The 27,560-nt window shown below is 35.8% G+C and overlaps 4 protein-coding genes across 4 annotated transcripts; 3 read left to right on the plus strand and 1 right to left on the minus strand.

The window, feature by feature from the left end:
• The first annotated feature begins 5,950 nt into the window (after nucleotides 1–5,950).
• LOC143532009 (strychnine-10-hydroxylase-like) lies at nucleotides 5,951–7,983 on the plus strand. Its single transcript, XM_077027170.1, has 2 exons — nucleotides 5,951–7,077; nucleotides 7,186–7,983. The coding sequence occupies exons 1-2, from the start codon at nucleotides 6,115–6,117 to the stop codon at nucleotides 7,816–7,818; spliced, it is 1,596 nt and encodes a 531-aa protein (XP_076883285.1). The 5' UTR covers nucleotides 5,951–6,114; the 3' UTR covers nucleotides 7,819–7,983.
• Nucleotides 7,984–13,890: 5,907 nt separating this feature from the next.
• LOC143531979 (uncharacterized) lies at nucleotides 13,891–14,454 on the plus strand. The gene has a single exon (XM_077027148.1). It carries the CDS (start codon nucleotides 13,891–13,893, stop codon nucleotides 14,452–14,454), a length of 564 nt encoding a protein of 187 aa, XP_076883263.1.
• Nucleotides 14,455–18,529: 4,075 nt separating this feature from the next.
• LOC143531980 (uncharacterized) lies at nucleotides 18,530–18,904 on the plus strand. The gene has a single exon (XM_077027149.1). The coding sequence runs from the start codon at nucleotides 18,530–18,532 to the stop codon at nucleotides 18,902–18,904; it is 375 nt and encodes a 124-aa protein (XP_076883264.1).
• Nucleotides 18,905–24,860: 5,956 nt separating this feature from the next.
• Nucleotides 24,861–26,473, minus strand: LOC143532010 (protein JINGUBANG-like). Its single transcript, XM_077027171.1, has 2 exons — nucleotides 26,043–26,473; nucleotides 24,861–25,575 (listed from the first exon to the last, which is right to left on the minus strand). Exons 1-2 carry the CDS (start codon nucleotides 26,421–26,423, stop codon nucleotides 24,916–24,918), a joined length of 1,041 nt encoding a protein of 346 aa, XP_076883286.1. The 5' UTR covers nucleotides 26,424–26,473; the 3' UTR covers nucleotides 24,861–24,915.
• Nucleotides 26,474–27,560: the final 1,087 nt, after the last annotated feature.

Here is a 27,560-nt window from a genome sequence, read left to right on the forward strand (position 1 = left end):
CTTCAGCTTTGTTCAGAACATTTAAATGTAATATTTTGAACCCTAATCAGAGCTGAACTGTGTCACACCCCAACCTACGGCGGAAATGCCGGGGCGAACTGATTGCTCACAGCTTTTCAAAGGTTACTATCATGCAACATTATTTAAATGACAATATCTATTTAATTTATATAAATGAAACAATTACAACTAAGTACATCAAGTATAAAGAAACTACAACTATTAATTAAGTTTGCATCCTAAAAGACATCTATACGTGATCTTCATCTTGCTAAACAACCAAGCTGATAACCTGCAAATGCGTATAAAATATATTTTTTGTCAACAACACATGTTGAGTGAGTAAAACTCCAGTTTAAGACACAACAGTAATAGTATATATAATATAAAAAGAAAAATGCAAATTGTTCCTGTGAGATAAACAGTTAAACCATAGCACATACACAAACAATCAACCATAAAGAAAGGGCTAAACCGTTGCCATGCGAATGGATATTGGTTACCAAAAATGAGGTGTCGGTAAAACCATTGTCAACGCGTCGGACGCCGGCCACTACGACGGTCGTATGATCATACTAGACTGAGAATATGTTGGACCTCTCCTAATGCGGTTCAAATAAAGCAAGTAAGCAAATAGCAAGTTAGGCATAAACTGATATACACACAAGGTTTAAACAGCTGCGGTTTGAATAATAGATAATACGTAAATATGATACGATACGCATATGTCCCCAAAATGTTAAAAATAAGTAAAAAGGGGGAGTAATTACTCACCTGATCGGATGAACGAAAAACAAGTGATGATGTGAGAGAGATGAACCCTTCAGGATATACCGTCAAGGATTCCTAGTTAAATAATATAATATCAAATTAATCATAAGATATATAACATGATTTAAGGAATTAAGATTTTGATGTGATTAAGTTATGTTCGGGATTAGAATGATTAACGATTGATCGATTAATCTCTGCGATCGTTGTTATTGATAGTCTTATTAATTATATATTTCCCAACAATTACCCATGATATAATATATAATTCAATACTTAAATAATTTAATTAATACCAGATATGCTTAAAATAACAAAATCTAAATAGATAAATGATTAAATGAACAAATTAAATAAAATAATTTAATTAAATAAAATTTGAGACATTCTTATAATAATAATAATGATATCTAAATAATAAATAAATGAACAAAATAGTTATAATAATGTGTAGAATGATATAAATATTTTGTCTTAAATCTTTTAAGGAAAATCAGTTTAATATGTTTAGTTTATATAAAATAAATATAAGTTTATAAATATGCTCAACGTAAGAAAGTGTGGGTTAAAAGTGTCGAGTTTTAATACAATAAAGTTTATTATTATTAAGATTTAATGGTAATACATACATACATCATATGGGGATGGATCTTGCGAGAAGTGATATTACAGCGAGAAGTGTGAGAAATGAATGTATAACTCTATTAATCCATAATTTCACTCCCTTTCATATTATGTTACATACATATATGTAGGTTGGTTGTATTTATGTCTTAATTACACTTTCAAACCAACCTACAAACATATAAATGTACCGAGCCACATTCAAACCTATGTACCTACACACATACAAACATACATACACATATACAAACATACGTACCTACACACATACATATGCACCTACACAACGCACCTACACATAAGAAAGGGAGTGAAATTAGGGATTAATAGAGTTACACATTCACTTCTCGCACTTCTCGCTATAAAAAAACTTTTGAAATGATCCAATACCTACATCATATATATATACATACGTATATACAATAACGAAGACTTCTAATGAGATATAAGGACATGAAAACGTATCTTGGTGATGTCGGTTTGATAAAAATATCATTTATTTAATATTAATTAAATTATGTTTATAAATGATTAAAATCCTTTTAACTATTACAAAAATAAAAATACCCAAAAACTAGGCTGGCCAAGGCTCGAACCTACGCCCCTGGCCGGCTCAGTACATGAACGTCCACACGCAATCAAATGAGCCAAGCTGTTCGTTGAGTAAAAACTGTAAACAATATTTTATAACCATACACGAACTGAAACCCCAAATCTTATAAACCCTAAAATCTGAAATCGAGTAATTCGTTCAATGCTTAAGTAATTGATGTTAGGGAAAATGATACACGATTAAAACCGATCTCGAAGAAAACTTTAATTACCTCATAAGCCGCTGGTTGGATGGAGAACGGTGGACGGCAGTTGACGGCACACGAAGAACAAAACAACAAGATACGGGAATGCATAATACAATTAAGGTTAGGGGTTTTGATCGATGGGTCATGATGAAGGTGCAGCCGAGGTTAATTGGGTTATATGGATCTGTAGTTATATTGTTACTTCTGAAATATAATGGGTTTTGTTAATTTTATAAATTTATATCCCGATGATTGCGTTTACCAAATTAATGATGTCAACAAGATCGTTTAGGCATGGTGGTCAATGTGGGCAGATCAATTCCTAAAATAGAACGAAGATTAAGCTCCAAGAAATGATAATGGATCGCGAGTTGGGTTTGAAACGGGTTTCTGGGCTACAGGTCACTGATCCGGATAATGGGTTAAGGGTTTATTATAATATTTATGCAGAATTTGCAATTTAGCCCCTTAAGTTCTAAAGTGGATAAAAAAAGGGTTAAAACTAAAGTTTTGGGTGTAAATTGAATATTTGTCAAATTTGCCAAAGTAATATTCGAAAGTTAATTAAATATAATAACGATAATAATAAAAATAATATCAGCTCGATAAAAGCGATGGATTGTTGATTAACCTTTATCCGAAAAACGAAAACGGGTCGGGTGATATGTAAATGAAAAACCAGAGTTGTTACAAACTGAGTGTACTATTATGCAATTTCCTAATCGGTTGATTAATCTATATCCTTCTACACATCAATTCGGTTGATTAAATCATCAGTTTTTGATCAGTTTTGAAGATTCTTGATGTTCGACGGCGTTCTATTTTGATTTTTGACTTTAGAGATTTCAAGCTTTGACAAGGGTTTAGAAATTGGATGAGATATAGCAAGGAGTTCAGAATTTGGATTCATAATGGATTTGTAATCGATGAATTTCATCATAAACTAGTTTGGGTTATTTACGAAACTTTCACCGTGTGTTTTGTAATCCAACGCTCTGGAAGGTCACGTACATAATGTACGAAAAGACATTATATATATATATATATTTGTTTTTTTACATCTATCGTGTGACACTAAGTTTCAAACGCTTGAATAGTTCGATGACTTCATTGGTCCACATTATTTAAGTGTAGCATCTTAATGGATCATTCTAAGGGTTGTTACTTGATTTAATTATGTAGTTGTGAAATTAAGAGTAAAGTTTTTTCCACGACATGTTTGGTCCTCGTCACAACGCACGAGTTTCCTACTGGTTTGATTAAAAAGCAAGGCAATACTATCTCAGCAAAAGTGAGCATATATTTTAAACTATGATAAAGTACGTGTGATACACGAGTGATTAAAAAAATAAACAACAAAGATAAATTTAATAATATACATAATAACATATCTTATGTATTAATAAGATATAAATAATTTCCTAAAATACATAGATTAGTTAGAATAAGTTGTATTTGTATTTTAAAAGAAGTCAAAATGGAAGGTTGTGAATCTATTCCAATTAAGAAAAAGAAAATGCTAACATCAATTCATCATAGTTGCTAAGCCACAAACATTTTAAAAAGCAAAGTAGTGAGTTTGATTCTCACCAAAAACATATTTTTCATTTTATCATTTATGAAAGGGAAATTGTAAAAATGAAAACTTGTTTAGTTAAATGTGGAGGGTAGTTAAATAAATTGAATTTTCTTGTTTTAATAGTATAGGTAAAATGTAGATATCATTAATCTGATTTAGTAATAAGAGTGGTATGCTTCTAGCTAGCTCCTAAGTACTTGTAACGGTTTGATTATTGATAAAATAAATCTCAGTTAAAAAACCAAGGCCTTTGGTGCTTAGTTATTCTACTGCTTGGTTATTTAACTTTGCATTTCTTGCATAAATAAACATTATCAAAGGTCTTTAGCTTAAGGTAAGTGTGTGGCACACGTTAAATACAAGCCATTGAAATATATATTTATTTCTTTTTCTTTTTCCGAGCGGTCATTGAAAGGTATCGTCTGTTGATTTTTGAAGTTGAATATAAAGTCAACAATATCTAGATAATTGATGAAATCATACACGTTTTTTCTTCTTAGGTAACCATTTCAAAAACTTATGGATGGAGTAATTCATAAAACGTTATAATATAATACAAGAATTACCACCTCGCAATTAATTATGTATGCCCTGTGTTTACTGCAATCCACAATATTCCGACCCTGGGCCGACTATGTGCCTTATGGAGTTAAGGTTGCTTTTTATTTAATTTTGACAAATAAGACATGTTTTATAAATATATAGTCATTTAATAATTATCATTTAACCTATATATTTAAAACTGTAAAATCTTAAAACAAAATAGTTCATAGTGACCAACATTAATCTGTAATCTAATTTAACTCAGGCTTTGTGATTCGTAACAACGTTCAACCAACACATTTTGCTGGAAATCAGTTATACAAATCGTTTTGAGCCACATGATCGATTCAACAGTCAGCAAAAACTTATACGTTTGACCCGTTTACCTTTTCCATGATTGACATTCCGGTCACAATTAACCCGCTAAGTGTACACATAAGTTCTAGCTCATAGAAAGTCTTTTGTTCAATGCACCACACCCGTTGAAAATTAGTATCGATCTATTATTAGTTTCTAACCGTTGAAAAGTATTATCTATTACTCGTTATTAATATTACATGACTTCAACTTCAAAATATGTAGATGACCGTTGAAATATATTATTAGGAGCTTATCAAATCGGATACCCAAGACTGTCGACGGGTATATCCGAAACCCAAAGCATCCGGGACGGGTATACCGGAAGTCCGACGGGTATTGGGCCGGGTATGAGATTTTGTGATACCCGACCCGATTACCTGAAAACACATAGTATATACCCCAATCGAATTATAAACCCGATTTTTTTAATTGGTAATTTTATTTTTCTTTAACTTTTGTCTGATTAATAATACTTCATTTTTGTAGGTTCATTATACAGGGAAAAAATTTGTATTTAAGATATGTATTTAAAATATATTATTTATATTTTGTATGTTAAGTTAATTTATGCATAAAGATATATAATAATTAAAGTACTATTATTTATTTATGATAACATTTATATGTACGTAATGTTATATATTTTAATTTGTAATAGTTCATATATAAATGAAATATATATACAATAATTAGGATGTAAATCAAAATATACTGAATTGGATTTCCTAGATGAAACATTTTTAAACAAATTAACGGGTATACCTAATACCCGTGGATATACCCGATACTTGACGTGTAATTACCCGACACATACACGAGGAGTAACGAGTAGGGTATGGGAATGAAATTTACAACTGGATATGGGTATAGAATTCATAATACCCTGCCGGCCCATTAGGATGAATTCTCAAAATAATAGTTACTAGGTCTGTTAGGTTTTTAAATGACTTGACAGATGTTACTAATAATATTTAGGTTGATCAAATTAAATTATTTCAAACACCACTACACCAGTCACCAGCTAGCATGGAAATCGTGTTTGTTGCTGGCAATCCATCATCTCTAGTTGGTAATACAGTGAATCTATTTTTACTTATTAGTTAAATGTGTCATACAAAAGTTAACAGATAACTTAACGTTCATTTACCTGGGTAACTATATATCCGTCTTACCCGTTTGTGAGCAATCATCGAAACTAAGCGTTCATTTGCTTTGGTAATTAGCGTATGTCATGGCATACGTTAGTTATTACTTTTCATATAGCAACCTATTTTCAAACACGTATTTATAGATCAGGAATTCTTCAAAGACTTATAAATATAATATAATATAATATAATGCAAGACTTACCACCTCTCGATTAGCTATATATACTCATGTTTAGGGCCACTATCAATTGTGCAATCACTCGCATACTTCTCTTTGCATAGAGAAGACATGGAGTTCCATACTCTCTCATTTTCAACAACATTAACATCCATTCTTGTTGTTTTTATAATAGCTTTTCTGCTTCAGGTCTTTAGGGGAAAGAAGGCAAACATCGTGAAGAACCCTGCGGCACCTCAAGCAAAGGGCGCATGGCCTGTAATCGGACACTTACACCTTCTCGGTGGATCCCGTATACCTCAACATGTTTTAGGTGACATGGCAGATAAGTATGGCCCTATCTTTACCATCAAGCTTGGTGTTCACCAAGCTTTGGTTGTGAGCAGCGGGGCGGTAGCTAAAGAGTGCCTTACTACAAACGACAAGGCCTTTGCAACTCGACCAAAATCAAAGGCAATAGAGCTCATTGCCTTTAACTATGCCTCGTTCCCCTTTTCTCCGTATGGTCCTTACTGGCGACAAGCTCGCAAAATCATTACGCTTGAGGCTCTCTCTCAAAGACGAGTTGAGATGCTTGGACACACTCGAGTTTCAGAAATTAGAGAATCCACGAAAGATATCTACGAGATGTGGCGTACGAACAAAGACAGTGTAGGTTCAGATATGATAAAGGTGGACATGCAACAATGGTTTGGAAACTTGGTAATTAACCTTCTTATGAGGATTGTCACAGGGCATAGGTTCCACCACAGTGATGAAGAAGGAGTTCGATTTCAAAATGCGGTAAAGAAATTCTTTGAGTTATTAACTACGTTTGTTGCGTCAGATTTCCTTCCCTTTACAAATGGTTTAGACCTGGGAGGATACGAGAAAGAAATGAAGAAGACAGGTAAAGAAATTGACAGCATCGTTGATGGATGGCTAAGGAGGCGAAAGCGAGAGAGAGAGTCCATCTCAACACAACAAGAAGGTGACCAACTCTTCATGGATGTGCTGATCTCTGCTCTTCAAGATGCCACCGAAGAGGATTTCCCAGGCTATGACCATGATACAGTTATCAAAGCCACAAGTTTGGTAAACTTAATTAACCTTGATTAATTATCGGAACTTTATTTGCTTAAGCTAACTCCATGTAGCTCATAGTTAAGTCCAACAACATTCACGGTCGTTTTATTTGTGCAGGGAATAATAGTTGCTGGCTCGGACACCTCAGCTGTGACTTTGACATGGGCTTTATCTTTGCTACTTAATAACCCAAGCGCATTAAAAGCTGTCCAAGATGAAATTGATGAGCATGTTGGAAAAGATAGACTAGTGGAGGAGTCAGACTTAAAGAACTTAGTTTACCTCGATGCCGTTGTCAAAGAAACAATGCGTTTACACCCGGCTGGACCGCTCTCCATTCCTCGTGAGTCGATGGAGGATTGCATTGTGAGTGGCTACAACATCCCAAAAGGCACACGCTTGTTTGTAAATATTTGGAAAATCCATCGTGATCCAAATATATGGGCAGATCCTTCTGAATTTAGACCAGAAAGATTCTTGACAAGCCATAAAGATATTGATCTTAAAGGAAAAAGTTTTGAACTGCTTCCCTTTGGTAGTGGCAGAAGAATGTGTCCCGGTATTTTCTTTGTCCTGAAGGTTTTGCCTTTAACATTAGCCAATGTGATTCAACAATTTGAGATAAACAAACCGTCAAATGAACCAATTGATATGACGGAAAGCCCGGGACAAACTGGAAGCAAAACAACCCCACTTGATGTCCTTCTTACCCCTCGTTTGTCCCATGATATGTTTCATGGTGGTGCATGATCGTAATATATCACATTTCAAATCATTTACAACCTCATTTCCATTCATCTTGTGAGCTAGAGTTATTTACTGATAACTAATCCATAATATAGTATGAGAACACATCAGTTCTTGTCTTGTTACAATAAGCTTTTATTAGAGCATTTGTATTAGTTAGCTCTCTGCTACATGTATTAAAGTTATTTGTATGTTTGTTTCTGTTTGTAAACATCTCTATAAATAAATTGTATGCTTTAGTTCTGGCGGGTATGAGAAAACGTAATACATAAAACTAAACTAATGAATAAATCTTCGCAACTTTGATTTCTGTCTATGGAGATCTTTGTGTATAACCTTGACAAGCAAATAAATATTAATGTTGTGAAAATTCTAAAATTAGAAGTTCTGCAACTTCATAATACACTCTCCGCACGGGAACTGTCAGGTGATGAATCTTGACATTTGAAGTATTCCAAAAATGCCCTTGAGCTGCCATAACTTGCTGCCTGTCTAATATCAGAAGAAGATAGGAGGAAGCCATGAGTTTTGTTGAGAGGGACGGCTAGGGTTTAGGAGGCATATGATACCATGATAGAGTATTATATTTTCTGCTTAATTATCCCTTTTTCATTCATCTCAATATATAATACAAACTAGGTTAGAACCCGTGTAACACACGAGTTTGGTGAACAAAAGTAGAAATATAATGCAAACACTCTCCACACGGGAACTGTCAGGAACTGTCAGGTGATGAATCTTGACATTTGAAGTATTCCAAAAACGTCTATTAATAGTATTTGAGACGGTAATATACCCATTTGAGGCCGTACCGTATAGCACATAGGGTCTGATTTTAGAATTTTCACACACCATAAATACGTCCATATTATATCAAATACTTACATGTTGTTTCACTTGATTACAAGATATTGTCGGGTCTGGTAAGCTTTCTGCCTTTCTTACCTTTTTTCTTTAACGGTGTTCGGTTAGTTTTTTGGCAAAATTATAATTAGGAAGAGGTAGAACGCCAATTGCAATAGGTCAATTATGTGCTGTTAACCTTAAAAGCATTTAGCGTTACTTTATTTCTGGGTTTTTTAGTTTTCTTTTCATCTTTGTTTTATAGTTTTCATTAACAAATTTAACGCATTTAACATTCAGATTATTTACAATAATTCTATCATCACTTCTCTGGTAAATAATTTAGGATTAACTGTTTTATAGATTATCCAATATATTTCTTCGGATAGGCAATGTCAGTGATAAAATTTGGAACATAACACCATATGACTTAACAACAAACAAAGACGTCATTCAGGTTTGAATTTATTTTATTTTTACAGAATTTTTAATGAATATTTATGGACTTTTGTTGTTTTTGAGGTGATGATGTCCTTCAATGGTGTTACTATGATGTCTTCCACATCTACCAATATTGTGTTGCCAATACCTATATCTAATAGTAATGATGGTATATTTCTCTAAACTCTAATTCTTATTATTCATCATTGATATTGATTACATTATAACGTTTATTTAATTGGTAAAATTATCATCTTTTGCTTTTTTTAATATAGGTATCACCAATGAGAATTTCGCCTCTACACAACATATTACACAACGAAGATTGACCAAAAATTGTAAGCTTAGTTTTATTTATTTACATTTTTTATTAATATTGGCCATTTTGTTAGAATCACTATTATATTAATTTTCTTTACTTTTAGATATATGTAAGGAAACCGACGGATAAGAAAAATGATCCGTGATAACAAAAAAATAACTCCGGCCATATAACTTCAAACATGAGTTATATAGTTAATTGTAAGAAATTTTTGGTTTTTATTTATTATTCATATTTAAATTACATCTCATACGAATGAACAAATAAAAGTTCTTGCACCCACAAATGAAGTTGTAAAACAAATCAATGATCGATTGGCCTTTTGTTCTGTGAATTTGTTTTTGACTTTCTGATTTTTACTTTTTAATCTATATAATCGCGATTGAATCATGAGTTAATCATGCTCATTGGGATTGAGATGTTGTCAATTTATATATTTTTTTCTGCAATTGAAATAAGTCTAAAATTATGCAAATCTCATAAAACAAACTACTTAGTCAACTAATATCATTATTTCAAAAAGTGCAAATTGAGTTTAGATTTTTAGGATTAAATTATGAACTTTGAGTTTTATTTTAAGACAAATGCACTTTGTTAAGGACTAACATTGCAACAAGTTGAAAAAATTTTTTTATAAGAGTTAATATACCTAAGTTATGACTTATGAGTTGCATACTACAACAAAAGTGGGTTTTTGAAATGGTCAAGTTGAAAATACTTTTTTCAAAGTCAACCTAAATATAAATTCATAGCTATATAAGCTTTGATTTGATATGCATACAATTATATTTTCACTGCATTTTGTGGATTCAAGTTGGAAAAGGAACCGGCAGATAATTTGAAGGGTAGTTTGGAAATATTTTGATTTAGCTGATACGAGTTATTTACAATGGTTGTTTTTTTATTTTTTTATTTTTTTTGTTGTCTCCATATATTAAAGATAGTAAGCATGGATCAAACTGATTAGTTGTATTCTATGTTGAGCATCTCTTTATATGTATTGTGATATATTGATATGTAGTGCAACTAACTAACTAAACATATCTCTCTATATAGGTGTGAAAAAGTGTAAAAGCGGAAATTAACAAATCACTATGGTGGGAGCCAAGTCAAGCCGAATCAAATAGGATATCACATGCGTTGACGTTGTTGGTTGATATTACCTTTTCTTGAGCTATGCCTTTTAAGGCATTTCATGCCCAAGTAGGCAAGTACCAAAAGGTATTTTTCTAAAAATTGTTATCGTAGCCCAATTCTCCAAATTGAATCTGCATATAATATTAAAAAATATTTTATTTTTTAAACCAAACATTACCCTTTGAATTTGAATTTGGTTAAAATATTTGTTACCTACTTTCGGAGGATTAGCAAATCTTAATAGATTTTTTTATCACCAACACACCAAAGTATTGTCCATTAAATTTACAATCCAATTTTATTTTTTAACAAAGCATAATTTTCTGATTTATTTACATCATACCAAATTTTATGGCCTACTTTTTGGTAATCATGTTAATTATTATTTAAAATTTCTTTACATAAATAAACCTTCATTTAAAAACTAATTTAGATCATTATTCATGTATCTACTTTTAAAGTTTGAATTTTAAATCTACAATTACAATTTATTTTTTTAACTTCAAAATTTAACACTCAAACCCATTTATAACTAACTCACAATTTTCATTGTTTCATATCTTACATTCATATTCATCATTTCATGCTTTAAAAGAAAGTAGTATCACCACAACAGCGCGTTATGTCTTCTTCAAAGGCCATTAATACTTCATCTGAAAATGATAATAGCAGGTCCTTTATTTATTAATTTTGAAAGGAAAATTGGTTATAAATAATCCAAACTATGGCATATTGGTAAATATCCCTCCCAACTTTACACTTGCCTGCTGGCAGTACCAACTACATATGCATTTGTTTTAAACCGGCCGCGACTAACGGATGTTAACTCCGTTAGTCTTTTGCTGACGTGGCCATTCGAGCTGTCAATAATTAAATTAGGTGGACGTCTACGTGGCCTGCTGACTGTGTATAACATATATGTGTAACATTACGTGGCCGGCTCACTTTATACAATCTGTATAAAAATACAAGTCCCTAACTCAATATAAATCCCTAACTCAATACAATCCCTAATTCTATCTCAACAACGGTAATACTATGTAGACGAAGAACGAACCCTAATTGCTCGACGATTGAACATCATTAGGGCCAGACGATTGAAACAATGGGTGATAAAATCAATATCGACTTCAAGACTGGTGTGAAATTTGATGTCAATCCTCCTAGATTAAGGTATGTTGGGGGGAAAACAACATCATTAGGGTTAGATGTTGATAAGCTTTCATATTTTGAGATACTAGGTTATGCAATGGATTATGGTTCATATGAAAAGAAGGAGGATTTGTTCTTATATTGCTTAATACCTGGTGATGGTCGGGTAAAACATTTAAATAGTGATGGAGTAGTAAACGAGATGGCATCTCTGCTTGGAGCTGATGAAAGGTTAGTTATATACGTTCAAACCGAAAAACTAAGGAAACCTAAACCACAACCCAGTAGCCTTGAATCCCAGCCCACTAACACTCAATCCCAACCCACTAACACTGAAGCCCAGCCCATTATGCAGCCCACTAGCCCCTTTACTCATCCAACGATGCATAGTAAACCACAATCCCAGCCAACCATTTCTCATCCAACATTGAGTCATGTGGGGTACAGCAAGCTTACAGCAAGAAAACAGGTATTTCCAGCTTCACCACCTAGTCAACTACCACAAATTATCAGTACTTCACCACCAATTGAACTACCACCAGTTACAAACACTTCACCACCAGTTGATAGTAGTTCAGATGAGTTAGATGAAGACTGTGATGATTCTGATGATGAGTCTTACAATGTTAATTTGGATGATGATGAATCTGATGATGAAGAGCTGAGAGATTCAATTGTTGCAAGAAAACAAGTACGTGAAGAGGTTGTTGCAACCCAAAATAAGGTGCTTGAGGAATGCTTGAAAGAAACTGGTAAATTGGTTGATGTAGGTTTGAAAGAATCTGGTGATGTAGGGCCCTCATATGTAGAAACTTACAGCAGCTATGAGGATTCAGATGGTGATGTTAACTCACCTGGAGAGAGTGAAGATGATAACATCAGAGGGAACAAGTACAAACAAGATGTTCCAGTTGTAGGTCAGCAAACTGAATGGGAAAATTTCAAGTGGGTTGTTGGTATAAGGTTCCCTACTAGGGATGCTTTTAAAGATGCTGTTAGGAAATATGCAGTGACAAATGGTAGAAATTTAGTCATCATTGACAGTAACAAGAATAGAGGTGGGAGATTACGTATCAAGTGTGTGGCAGGGTGTCCTTTTAATTTGTATTGTTCATTTCATAAGGGCAAAAGTTGCTATATTGTTAAAGGAGTAAAAGGCAAGCACAACTGCCAAAGGAACATGATAAGGAATAGGCAATTGACATCTACCTTCATTGCTAATGAGTTTATGCCAATGTTCAAGGAAAAACCTAATGGGCCTGCTGCAGAGATTCAAACAGCTGTTAGAGAAAAGTATAAGGTGATCATTAATAAATGGATGGCTTATAATGCTAAAAAGAGTGCTTATAAGAAGCTTCATGGGTCAATGAGGGACCATTATAGTAAACTTGGATCATATATAGCAGCTTTAAAGAATGCAAACCCAAGTTCAACATTTGAATTCCTAACTGCCCCACCAGGGTTCCTTAGGGAGGATTCAGATGCATCTTCATCACTGGAGACTTTTTCAGGTACAATCTCATTTTCATTAGAGTTTATTAAGTTCATCTTGATCATTAGAGTTTATTTTCAGGTTGTTTGTGTGTTTTGATGGTTTGAAGAAGGGATTCCTAGCATGTTGTAGGAAGGTGTTATGTCTAGATGAGTGTTTCCTTAAAACCTTTCTAGGAGGTATTTTACTGGCTGCTGTAGGTAGGGATGCAAACAACCAAATGTATCCTGTAGCATGGGCTGTTGTTGAAGGTGAAAATAATGACAGTTGGGAGTGGTTTATGAATCAGCTGAGTAAATGTTTAGAGGTCACAGATGGTGGAAGAGGTTGGACACTTATATCAGACCAACAGAAGGTAAGTATATATTCTCTTAACTGTGTCTCAATTACATATATTTTCTAACAATTTTAATGTGACGATTAATGTTGTAAATTTGGTGTGGAAGAATGCTGAGCACAGAAATTGTGCAAGGCATATTTATGCAAATTGGAAAAAAGAGTATAAGGGTGAAGATTATAAGGAGGTTTACTGGAGGGCTTGCAGGGCTTATAATGAAGCTGATTACAATGTTTCTATGGAGGATATGTTAGAGTTGATGCAGTTGAAGCTTATGTCAAACAGAACCCTAAATGTTTTTCAAGGTGTTTTCTTGACACTAATACAAAGTGTGATGTAATAGTCAACAACATGGCTGAAACCTTCAATGGAACCATAGTTCAGGCAAGATCCAAACATATTATTCACATGTTAGAGGATATAAGAGTGTCAATAATGACTAGGCTAACTACAAGGTACACTGAAATGTTACAAAAAGATGTTTTTGTGTGTCCAAGGGTGCAAAAGAAACTTGACAAAGAGAAAAGTTGGGCCCATAAATGTAAAGTATACCCATCATCCCCAACTGTGTTTCAAGATAGTGATTGGGATGATGTTTCAGTGGATATAGGTAACAAAACTTGTACTTGCAAAATGTGGGAATTATCTGGTATACCATGTAAGCATGTATGTGCACTGGCTGGCTTTATGAAAAGGAATTCTGAGGAGTTTGCTCATGAAAGTTTTCTTAAGGAAAAATACTTGAAGTCTTACCAATTCACAATTCCACCTTTGCCTAGTGAAAAGTATTGGCCAATTGTAGATTACCCCATTGACCCACCTCCAATCAAAGCTATGCCTGGACGACCAAAGAATAACAGAAAAAGAGATCCACATGAAGATCCAAAGAGGCCAGGAAATTTGACAAAACATTGAGTTCAGATGAAGTGTAGCTGTTGCAAGTCAACATTGCACAACATAAGAACATGCCCTGATAAGGCTAAGGGCAAAGCCATTGATGATGGTGGTGGTGCTAAAAGATCAAGGGGAAGGCCAAAGGGGAGGTCAAACAAAGATTCTAAAAAGTCAACTCAAGTTTCCCAACAGTCAACTCAAGTTTCCCAGTCAACTCAAGCTTCCAAAAAGTTATCTGGTTCTAAGAGAGCAAGGGAATTGCCAAACGGAAGGTTCTATCAAGCAAAGAAAAAGTCAACTCAAGCTTCACAGAAGTCAACTCAAGCTTCACAAAGGTCAAAGGGAAGGCCAAAGGGAATGATGCTTGATCCTTTGAATGTTTTTTTCACTGTTTGATGTTTGAAACTTATGTTTTTTGAACCTTTGAATGATGTTAAACTTAGCTTTTGAAACAATATGTATGATGGTAAACTTGTTTGTTTGTTTGATGTTTGAAACTTTTGAAATTGTGTATGTGTATTTTGCAGTCTCTTATTCATGTATTTTGCAGTCTCCTATTCATGATTGTTTGTTAGTTGTTTAGACAGTAGCCTGTTTAGGGAGGTAAAATGGTCAATAGGGGCATAATGGTTATTAGGGGTAAAATTATCATTAGGGGCAACATGTGAATAGGGGTAAAATGGTCAGTATGGGCATAATGGTCATTAGGTGTAAAATGGTCATTATGGGCAACATGTGAATAGGGGTAAAATGGTCAGTATGGGCATAATGGTCATTAGGGGTACAATGGTCATTAGGGGTAAAAATGGTCATTAAGGGGATTAAAGTTAAAATGTATCAGTTGTGATTGGTCACAACATGTGCAGCAGCCTATGATTAGTGCCAAAATGTCATTAGGGGCAAAATTGTCATTAGGGGCAAAATGGTCATTAGGGAGGTAACATGTGCAGCAGCTTGTTTAGAGATCAAAATGTATCAGTTGTGATTGGTCACAACATGTGCAGCAGCCTATGATTAGGGCCAAAATGTCATTAGGGGTAAAATTGTCATTAGGGGCAAAATGGTCATTAGGGAGGTAACATGTGCAGCAGCTTGTTTAGAGGTCAAAATGTATCAGTTGTGATTGGTCACAACATGTGCAACAGCATGTTTAGAGGTCAAAATGTATCAGTTGTGATTTGTCACAACATGTGCAGCAGCATGTTTAGAGGTCACAGCCTGTTAAGATGTGCAGCAGCACCTGTTAAAAATGGTCAATATGGTTGGTCAATATGTTGCACCATGTATCAAATGGTTGAGTTGACTGTTGTGTAACAAAAATGGTCAAAATGTATCAATATGATAAGTCAGCATGTATCAATATGGTTGGTCAATATGTTGCAGCATGTATCAAATGGTTGAGTTGACTGTTGTGCAACAAAAATGGTCAAAAATGTATCAATATGGTCAGCATGTATCAATATGGTTGGTCAATATGTTGCAGTCAACTCAAGTTCCCCAACATTCAACTCAAGTTGCATCAGCCTGTTAAAAATGGTCAATATGTTGCAGCATGTATCAAATGCTCATTTATAACATATGGTTGGTCAAAATGGTCAATATGGGCATAATGGTCATTAGGGGTAAAATTTTCAGTAGGGGCAAGATGTGCAGCAACTTGTTTAGAGATCACAGATGGTCTCTAGGGGTAAAATGGTCAATATGGGCATAATGGTCAATCGGGGTCAAATTGTCATAAGGGGCAACAAGTGCAGTAATCAAAGACTATGTATCAAACACTAACAATCAAAATTCCAAAACAAAGATTAACAAACAAACATTCCATTACTTAATTAACAACTAACATTACATAACAAGGTTTCATACATAACATTACCAACACAGATTCAATTGATTGCCATTAACATAATTAACATTACACATGTAATATCCACCACGTTGCTATGAGAAAGACCACTAAACCTAAAACACATTTATTCTTTCAATTGGACTTCATTGACAACTGTTGTTTCAGGTTTTTGTTCTCTTCTTGCAAGATAATATTGTGCAACTTCAAATTCTCTATTTTTATATCTTCAAATTCTTGATATTTTCTTGCATTTCAGTTGCATACTCCACGTTGCTTCAAGAATTCATCAATTTCTTTTTTCCACATGAAGAACTTACAATCTTCATTCTACTCATAAAATCAATTAACCTAATTAGATTTGTAAATAAAAACATGAAACTTAGATAAGTGTACGTACCGGCCATAAAGGGCAACCATAATACCCATCCCCAATTCGAATACTTCTACGCCCAGCAATCCTTGGAATGGCAAGGATATCATGATTGCAGTAAACGTTTCCATCGAAATCAAGCTTAAACCTTTTAGGGTTTTTCTTGGCACGAGATGAAGACACGGTGGATGAGCTCATTTCCATCTATCGATTGTTGTTCAATTGATTAATTTCGTATTTTAGGGTTCTTCAATTGAACAAAATTAGTGTTTTAGGGTTCAAAAATCGTTATATAAAGTGAGCCGGCCACGTAATGTTACACATATCTGTTATACACAGTCAGCAGGCCACGTAGACGTCCACATAATTTAATTATTGACAGTTCGGATGGCCACGTCAGCAAAAGACTAACGGAGTTAACATCCGTTAGTCGCAGCCGGTTTAAAACAACTGCATATGTAGTTGGTACTGCCAGCAGGCAAGTGTAAAATTGGGAGGGATATTTACCAATAGGCCATAGTTTGGATTATTTATAACCAATTTTCCATTTTGAAAAGAAGTCTAACACCGACGTGGTATGTAATTATTTTAAATTTATCTTTTTATTTTATTTTTCTGAATTATAGTTTTATCATTTTTTTTATTACTTGAAAGATTGAAATTTCATAACAATAGCTGCTTACAAGTGGCGATTGTCGATCCGAAGACATCGTCGACAACAACGTTTTGAAACCCTTTAACACTATTTTTATTTCTTAATATCTATGTAATCCAACAACCATCTTTATTATAAATTTATCTTTCACATGAATTTATATCAATCACCGGTGAGAATAGCATAACTCCAATTTCAAAATGGAGAAACACACCGTCAAAGTTCTCCACCATCCGATTTAAAGAGGAAACTTGGAGATATCCATGACATTGATGATATTGATGATGATGTTGTTGCAAATTGGACTAATAAATCCAAGGAAAAACAGGTTTCGTGTGACGTTTCTGGAGATAACAATCATTAATTCCAAAAAAGGAAAAATAGATGTGTTGTCATCACTTTAAAAACAATATTTATGGTTCTTTGGTTTTGATTTTTCCGGTAATGTTTTACCGGTAAATAAATTTGCATTTGTATTTTTTTATTACGTTTCATGATTGATACTTTAGTTGGTTGGACATTAGAGAACTTTTATTGTTTTATGAACAAAATTTGACTTTGTTTTATTCGCGTTTTCCAGCAATGCTTTGTGAGAAACATTATTATTATTATTATTATTATTATTATTATTATTATTATTATTATGTAGTTTGATTGGTTGGGTTTGCAATTATAATCTTTATTACTTTTATCTTGAAATGAATAAAACATTTGTTTACATTATATTTCTACTTTTGTTCACCAAACTCGTGTGTTACACGGGTTCTAACCTGGTTTGTATTATATATTGAGATGAATGAGAAAGGGATAATTAAGAGAAAATATAATACTCTATCATGGTATCATATGCCTCCTAAACCCTAGCCGTCCCTCTCAACAAAACTCATGGCTTCCTCCTATCTTCTTCTTCAATCGATCCTGTCATAATCTTGCATCCCTTCTGTCATCTCCCACCATGGACACCAAACTTCACCCTGCTATCACAGTCACAAACATTAAACACTTCATCCTCATTACTTTGGAGATGGAATCTGCTCAATACACCACCTGGTCAGAACTATTCATCATTCATGGCAAAGCCTACATGGTGTATGACCATCTTATTTCACCAACCCCACCTGTCTGAACATCATCCTCTAGCAAGGAAACAACTCTAACAACTACCGATTCATGGGAAATAATCAACTCCATAGTCCTTCAATGGATTTATGGTACTATTTCCATGGATCTCCTAAACACCATCTTGAATAAAAACACAACCGCCTTCGCCGCATGGAAAGCCCTTGCCTATATATTCACCGAAAACAAATCTTCCCGGGCAATGCATCTCAAAAACAAGTTTGCAACAACTCGCCTTGAAAACTTCCCGAACATGAATGCATATTGTCAAGAATTAAAAGTCCTAGCCGATCAACTTGCCAACGTTGATAACCCGGTTGAAGATGATGACCTCGTTGTCCAACTTATTACTGGACTCAACGAGCAATATGAATCGATTGGCATGTTTTTACAAAACATGGAACCCTTTCCGTCTTTTTATGCCGCTCGTTCCACATTAATGCGAGAGGAAACCCGCCGCGGCCGCTATCACTGCTAGCACCGCCTTACACACCGCCACTAATAAAACAGAAACCGGCTCCAACATCTGTAATGAATACCGACCCGAAGCTTCAGATCGGGGTCGCGGTCGGCGTGGTCGCTATCGTGGTGGTAGGGGTCGAGGGTGTAATTAATTTGGTCGTGGCAGAGGCACGCCTTCTAACCCACAAGGTTATCTTGGTAACCAACACCAAACTTACTGGAATTCACAAATGTCGTGGACAATTCACCAAACTCAACAATGCCAATCACCAAATTATCATTGGCCTAGCCCACCTTGCCCATACCTAACAGTCCCACGAACCAATTCATTCAATCAAGGGTAGCCATCTGGAATCGGGTTGCTTGGGCCACGGCCCAATTAGGCACACACAACAGCATATACTCCAACGAATATCGAGCAGACGCTTTACACTATGTCTCTAAACCCACCGAATCATTGGCTTATGGATACTGGGGCAATCTCTCACATGACTAATAGTTCGGGTAATTTCCAGTCTCTTTTTAATAACGGCATTTTACATAACATTACAGTTGGAAATGGTACAACTATTCCGGTCACCGGACAAGGCACTAAATACCTACCACCTCCCTACCCACCCTTCAAATTAAACAATGTCCTCCTTGCCCTTAAACTAATCCAAAAAATCTTATTTATGTTCGTTGTCTCACTATAGATAATTGGATTTTCATATAATTTGACCCGTTTGGTTTTCTTGTGAAGAATTTCAAGACCTGGATTCCTATCCTTCGATGCAACAGCAGCGGTGATCTCTATCCTTTGCTTCCACCGGAGTCTACACACTACACTTCACCATCTACCTTTGTTGCTTTATCTCATCAACTATGGCACCAACGGCTCGGACATCCCGGACCGTCTTTATTGCGTTCCTTAAATCATTCCAATGTTATTTCCTTTAATAAGTTAAATAAGATTGTTTGCCAATCTTGTGTACTTGGAAAAAGTATTAAATTACCGTTTACTCCATCTAATACTTGCATTACTTCACCATTTGATATTATTCACAGCGACCTGTGGACATCTCCATTCATTAGCACTAGAGGCCATCGTTACTACATACTATTTCTTGACGATTTAACAGATTTCTTATGGACATTTCCATTGGCCAAAAAGACTAGTGTTTTCCCTATTTTTAACAACTTTTCTAAACAAATCGAAACTCAATTTGAGAGGAAAATAGAAACGTTCCAATGCGACAATGGGACTGAATATATAAACACTTCGTTTAAGCAATTTTGTAATCAACATGGCATGATTTTTCGCCTATCTTGCCCTCATACCTCATCTCAAAATGGGAAAGCCAAACGTAAAATAAGATCTATTAACAACGTTATTCACACACTCCTTGCACATGCCTCCTTACCTCCATCTTTTTGGCACCATGCCCTTTACATGGCCACTTACCTTCTTAATATTCTTTCTAGTAAACAACATAATTTTAAAACACCAACCGAACTCCTTTATCATTGTAGCCCTGCTTATAACCATCTCCGAGTCTTTGGGTCACTCTGTTACCCTCTACACTCGTCCACCCTAACCAACAAACTCGCTCACAGATCTTCTCCATGTGTTTTTCTCGGATACCCACAACATCATCGTGGGTACAAGTGCTTCAATTTGAGAACTAGTCAAGTCATAATTTCTAGACATGTTGTCTTCGACGAGACAGTCTTTCCTTTTGCCCAACACCATACCATCTCGTCATCTTCCATCCCACTATCATATGACTTCCTTTCCACTCCTCCTCATCCACACCTTTGGACACATATTAATTCATCTTCCAATTCTCTAAATAATCAATCAACCTCACCACAAACTCCTTCACCAAATTTAAATATTGATCAAATGTTGCCAGACCCTACCTCACCATTAACCAATTCTCCTTTAGTACACACCCACCATAGTACCACCACCCCAATCTCTTTACACCCAAACAACCCCAATTTGGCCCAAACTACCACCACCCCCTCTACAAACATTCCCGACCCCCACATATATCATCACCCTCACCTAACTCTAACATAAATGTACATGTCACCACACCTCATACCGTGTAACCCGCACCTACACAAACTGACCCACCTAATATGACTCGTACAATGCGCATTCATGCCATGGACGGGATATTAAAACCAAAAAAATATTTAACCTACCAGCCACTTATATAATTCCAATTCCCAAAAACCCACCCATGCCTTGTCCATTCTATAATAGCACACGACCATGACCAACGAATTTAATGCCTTATTAAAAAACGAGAATTGGGAACTGGTTCCACGTCACCCACAAATGAATGTGATTCGTAGTGTGTGGCTTTTTAAACATAAATATAATTCGGACGGAACCCTTGAACGTTACAAAGCTCGTTTGGTATGTGATGGACATTTACAACAGATTGGCATCGACATTAGGGAGACTTTTAGCATATATTCAAACCGGCAATCATTCGAACGGTTTTATCAATAGCGTTATCTTGGTCATGGCATGTACATCAGCTAGATGTTACTAACGTATTCTTACATGGGAAGTTGAATGAGACAGTGTATATGTATCAACCAATGGGGTTCCATAACTCCGTTTTCCCGAATCATGTATGTCGGCTTAAAAGATCTCTATACGGGTTAAAACAGGCGCCCAGTGCCTGGTATCAACGGTACACTGATTATGTTATGACGTTGGGATTCCGACAAAGTGGGTGTGACAACTCTTTGTTTTTTTTACACTCTGGGTCCGAAACTGCTTACTTACTCTTATATGTCGATGATATACTCCTGACCACTTCATCGGACACCTAGCGCAAACGGGTAATGGCTAAGTTGGCTTCTGAGTTTTCCATGAAAGATCTTGGGCAACTCAGCTTCTTTTTAGGGATATCGGTGACTCGATTTGAAGATACTATGTTCCATCCACAGAGCTCTTATGCTAGTGATATCATCAAACGAGCTGGCATGCAGTATTGTAAACCCGCTGCCACCCCAGTTGATACTAATAGTGAAATGAGTGCCACTTCGGGGACACCATTTCGTGATACGACACTTTACCGAAGCATGGTCGGGGCACTTAAGTACCTTACCTTTACTCCCCCCGACATCAGCTACACAATACGACAAATTTGCATGCACATGCATGCACCAACGACCACCCATTGGGATGCCTTAAAGCGTATTATTCGGTATATTAAAGGGACATTAAACCTTGGACTCACACTCACCAAATCTTCGAATGCTTCTCTTCTTGCCTATACTGAGCTGACTGGGCGGGGTGTCCGGATACCCAACGCTCCACTTCAGGTTACTGCGTGTACTACGGATCCAATCTCGTCTCATGGTCCTCCAAACGCCAACCCACGATTTCTAAATCGAGTGCCGAGGCCGAATATAGAGGGGTTGCGAATGTCGTTGCCGAGATTTGTTGGCTTCGGAATCTTTTATTGGAGCTTCACCAACCGTTATCCCGAGCTACCCTTGTCTACTGTGATAATGTAAGTGCCATCTACCTATCTGGTAATCCGATACAACATCAACGAATGAAGCACATCGAGCTCGATATCCACTTCGTCAGCGAATAGGTGCAACGGGGTCAGGTCCGCATTCTACATGCCCCTTCTCCGTATCAGATGGCTGATGTTTTTACTAAAGGTCTCCCGCGCAATTTGTTTGAAGATTTTCGTTCCAGTCTCAGCATCCGCTCGCCTCCCGCTTCGAATGCGGGGTGTAATAGACGTATATGTAGCATGTATTTATTTCCATATATCTAGTATTATTATTGAAATCATTATCCCTTTATAAAGGATTGTATCTTGCATGTGAAGTTTGTAATTTGTATTATATATTGAGATGAATGAGAAAGAGGCAATTAAGCAGAATATATAATATTCTATCAACTATGCTGAAGTAATTTACCCTTACGCACTGTTTAAAAATTATCAAAAATCACACAATCTAACCATGAACCTGAACTTTTTATCAAACTGTTATATCACACAAGTCTAGTCGATGGATCACAATGTTATTCTCATCGGTTGGAGCCAGCAACGTTTCCTAAGAACAACAACCCGAGTGTATTCCCAAAACTCAACCCACCCATGAAATCAACTGCAAGCATAAAAAGGAACACTGAACACACAAATAGATTGAACATATATGCATAATAGTATGAGGGGTTTGGATAAAATACAAATGAAATTAACGTGCTAAACATGAGAATCAAGTAGAGTAGTTATATATACAAGTAGAGTAATTATGTAATTACTTACATAATTACTCTACTTGTATATATAACTACTCTACTTGATTATCATGTTTCTTACATAATTACTCTACTTGTATATATAACTACTCTACTTGATTCTCATGTTTAGCACGTTAATTTCATTTGTATTTGATCAAACCCATAATATGATTTGATTGTTTTACTTCACTAATTTCAAGGTTTGTGTAATTACAATTATTTAATGAAAGTATAGTTGAGATGCGATTAATGTTATTCAGAGCTGAGACTCAAATTAGCTCTCTGTCATTGTTTTTACAAAGTTAAAATTTTTATGTGCAATTTGTGTTGTTGGTCTTACATGAACAAGTGTCGTAAGTCGTATATGTAATTCAATTCGATCCTATACAGCCCATTTGAAGCCCAAATAGTTATATTTGAGAAGCAGGCCTGGTTAAACAAAAACACATTACAAATTTACACATGTATACAATTTTATTCTTTCTTTTTTGCTTTTCTTTTTCACTTGCTTAGATTTTCTTACATTCTTTTTATAATAATCTTTAAACATAAATTTTAATAGTATAATTATTTTGATTATTTAATAGACTAAGGTTTGAAATGAGAAATTTGGGTTGGTCACGGATTTATCTTTAGATAAATTAATAGTTTACAACATTTAAAACGAAACCATCACAATACTGTACGATTTTCTTTACGTACTCTATCGTTGTCGTAACATGTGGTCGTCACTACCTAGATAGTACTTTCAAATCTAAAAGCTATAAGTGATTATGTAGCACCCCAAATAAAATGAGTATATATTCAAGTATTCATGACGTATCATAGGTACATGAATAACTCGTTTTGGTGTTAAAAGTCAAAAGGACCAAAATTTCAAGTAGTGCAAAGATAGCTTTGAGAATCAAACAAATATGTTAGAGTTGATTGCATTCCTCTGGTATTCTAGAGGATGATACGATTATACATAATAGGAATTAGAAGGCCCAAAAGGGTAAAAGAAAGTTGAGTGTTGAGGGACCAAAACCAGGGGTGCAAATTAATGACCCGAGCTACGCTCGCGGGCTACTCGAGATTGGTTTGTGAAAAAGCTCTATTGACCCGGGCTTGAACGAGCGAGGGCCCAAGCTCGAGCCTAAAAGTAAGTTTGCTTAATAAACAAGCCCAAGCTTAATTTATCGAGCTCGAGCCAGCTCGCAAGCTTAAACGAGTGTCATTTATATAATTTTTATAATATATAATAGTTATTATCAGTTAATATTATATATGTGTGTATATATATTATTGTTAAAAAATAACTAAATAATACATATTTTTGTGCATCCATTAACCCTTAACCGAACAAACAATCGAACACAATAAAATGAAAGGAGTTTTATTGTGCGTGTTCATTCGCTAAGAAAATGAGTGTAGCCATGCTCATTTATGTTACGGTTGTTTAAAGTATAAATGAACGGTTCACGTAAATGAACCAACATAGTGAAATAGTTAAACAAACATAAATACTAATTAGTGAACACCTATTAAAATAAGCATCAATATGTGAGGCCTTAAGTTAACAAATCAAGACTAAATTGTAACGGCAACAATAGACTGACGAATGACCCACAAAATAACACATTGTGACACCATGTAAGTGGATGTTTTTACCGGATATATATGTGAAATTGTGAATGCCAATGGGAAACTAGCTAAGAAAACCAATCTCAAGTCTCAACCATTCACTTAATTAACTAGCTAAGAAATTAACTTTCCTACTACACTCTCCATACCTTCACCGACTTATCCAAACTACCACTATACACCACCCATTTGCCACCATACCCCGCCTCCTTCTCCGCCGCCACGCACTTCACCGGCCCTACATGTCCAGTCAGAACCGACACCCACGTGTGAACCGACCCCTCCCTCCTCCACACACATATCGTTTTATCAGCCGATCCACTAAAAACCAAATCCCCACCAACAGCAAGGCACAAAACCGCCAGCTTATGCCCCTTGAGAACACCACTATGTGACAATTGTTTATCCAACTCCCAAAAGTTCACATTCCCATCAGACGTGCCGCAGTACACCGAGCCATCTGGTGACACCACTAAGGCTGTCACCGCGTATTCTTGATCTAGCAGTGTTTGAACATACCTATGCTTCATGTTCTTCCCTCGCCCTTCTCGCTTCCATACCTTCACGGTCCCCTCAGCCGATCCGGTAAATACCAGACCGTTGACCGTGGAAACAGAGTTGACTGCGTCGTCATGGGCCTTTACTGACTCTAGACATTTTGAGTTTGATATTTTCCATACCTTAAATGTTCTATCCCATGATCCTGAATATAACAGACCCTCTTCTTCGTCGATTCCTAGGCAGGAAACCGCGTCGTAGTGCTTGATCCATAATGCCGTACGATGGCGCTTCACCTAGATAATGTATATAAAAGTATAAAAGAGATTCATAAGTTCATGTTGTATAAAAGTGAATATTTGCATACAAAGAAGATTAATAACGTTAATTTTTTTTGTAAGTTCAACTACACCATCCGATCTGATTTCACATCATCAAAATGTCGTCCACAAAACACTTAAACCGTCGTTCTGACTAAAAAAGTCAAGCTCGAAAAATTATTGGTCAGAATACCCGTTTGTACAATATTCAGATGGTGGGGTCAAAATTTGAAAATTATTGGCTAGAACGACGTTTGTCAATATCTAGACCACAGTTATAACCGCAGACGGTCAAACTTTTAATTTTTTGTTCAAAACAGTCATCTAACCTTTATCTGAACGGCCGTTAAAAATGCTATGAAATTAGATGTCAAAACATATATGAAAAGTAGGCCCGATTTTAATATGAAAGCAAAAAATTAAAACTTGTTTGTCATGTATACCTCAACATAATTCTTGGACTTCATCGAGTTCTTTAGGATGTCAAAAAACGTCGGAAAAGTATCGACACGTTTATGAATTCTCGGGTCCTTGGTGTTCGATTTCCAAACTCGAACCTTACCGTCTTGATGTCCGGTGAAAATCTTGTCACCAGAAATAATAACAGCCTTGACCAGACCACTGTTTGACTTGAATGTGGAGAACAGGTTCATGTTCTTCCACACATGTATATTCTTGCTGTCGGATCCGGTGTAGAGTAAGCCTTCGGCTGCGGCAAGGGAGTAAATGTGGCCTTCCTCCCGAACCAAGGAGCCGATGAGACCATCCTCAGGACTGGCAGTAGTTGACCCTAGAGATGGTTGGTTCCATGGTGACATCATCATGGGTGAACCGTCATCACTCGTATGGTTAGATTCGTAACCGTTGTCATGGGTGTTGTAGCCGTAGGAGGTGGCTGTCTGAAGGTTATATGTTTGATCGGAATGCATATTAATATATTTATATTTTTAATCTCCAAATTGGGTTGATAATTACTTAGTAGTTACAATTATGCTCAGTTTATAAATGGGATACAAAATGTGGACATATAGCTTAATCATAAGACTCAAGAATTAAGATTCATGGGTGTAAATCAGAGAAAGTTAGAAGGAAATATGAAGAACATTATTGTGTTGGGAGGGTTTCGTGTTTTGTGATGGATGGTGCAAAAGTGAATATTGTTTTGATAGGAGAGGGGGTTATAAATAGGGTAATGGGTTGAGCAAATGATGACATGTGTAAGGGTGCGTGAAGAATGATTTTAAGTGGGTTACTTTAGTATCTTGTATTGCCTATGTTGTATTGTAAGTTGTATTTTGTATTTTGTAATGGGTTGTCTTTTATCTTTGTACCAAATTTCAGTGGTTGTTTTTTATCTTTAAAGGTAACATAATTTATACTTTACGTTTCGAAATTTCACACCGTTTGTCCTTTTGGCCTAACCCAGTTAGTTTTTCTCGTTAAGTAAGGTCATGTGCGTTGCACATTCGGGAAAATTCGTCAATTTACCTACTTAATTATAAACATTATAATTAAAAAACAAACTAAATAACTTAACCAAACCCACCCCGTCTCCCCCTTCTTCCTCTGCCTGCGTCTTCTCCGGCGAGCCACCGCCGCCGCCGCCGACGACGAACACCATCTCCACTACCACAACAAACCACAACCATGGACGCAGATCCCGTTCTCTTACGATCCGGCCACCGTTTCGTTCGATTCCAACGGCATGGACGTTGGAGACAGGACGATTCCGGCGTTCACGACGACGAAAAAGAACACAACTTTGTTCCGTCACACGTCGTCGCCGTCTTCCCTGCCGGCGCCGGCGTAGCCTTTATTTCGTCACACGTAACCCTAATCGGCACCTTTATTCCGTCACACTTGTTGCTGCAGATCCTCCTAAACCATCCGATAATCTTAGAAACCCCACAGCCACCCATCGTTCTAGGGTTTGTGAAACTCTAACTGTACCGGCGGTGGTC

Source organism: Bidens hawaiensis, unplaced genomic scaffold, assembly GCF_021521415.1.
Source record: "Bidens hawaiensis isolate Kalapana, Puna unplaced genomic scaffold, B.hawaiensis_p1.1 tig00009327_1, whole genome shotgun sequence".
Lineage (NCBI taxonomy): Eukaryota > Viridiplantae > Streptophyta > Magnoliopsida > Asterales > Asteraceae > Bidens > Bidens hawaiensis.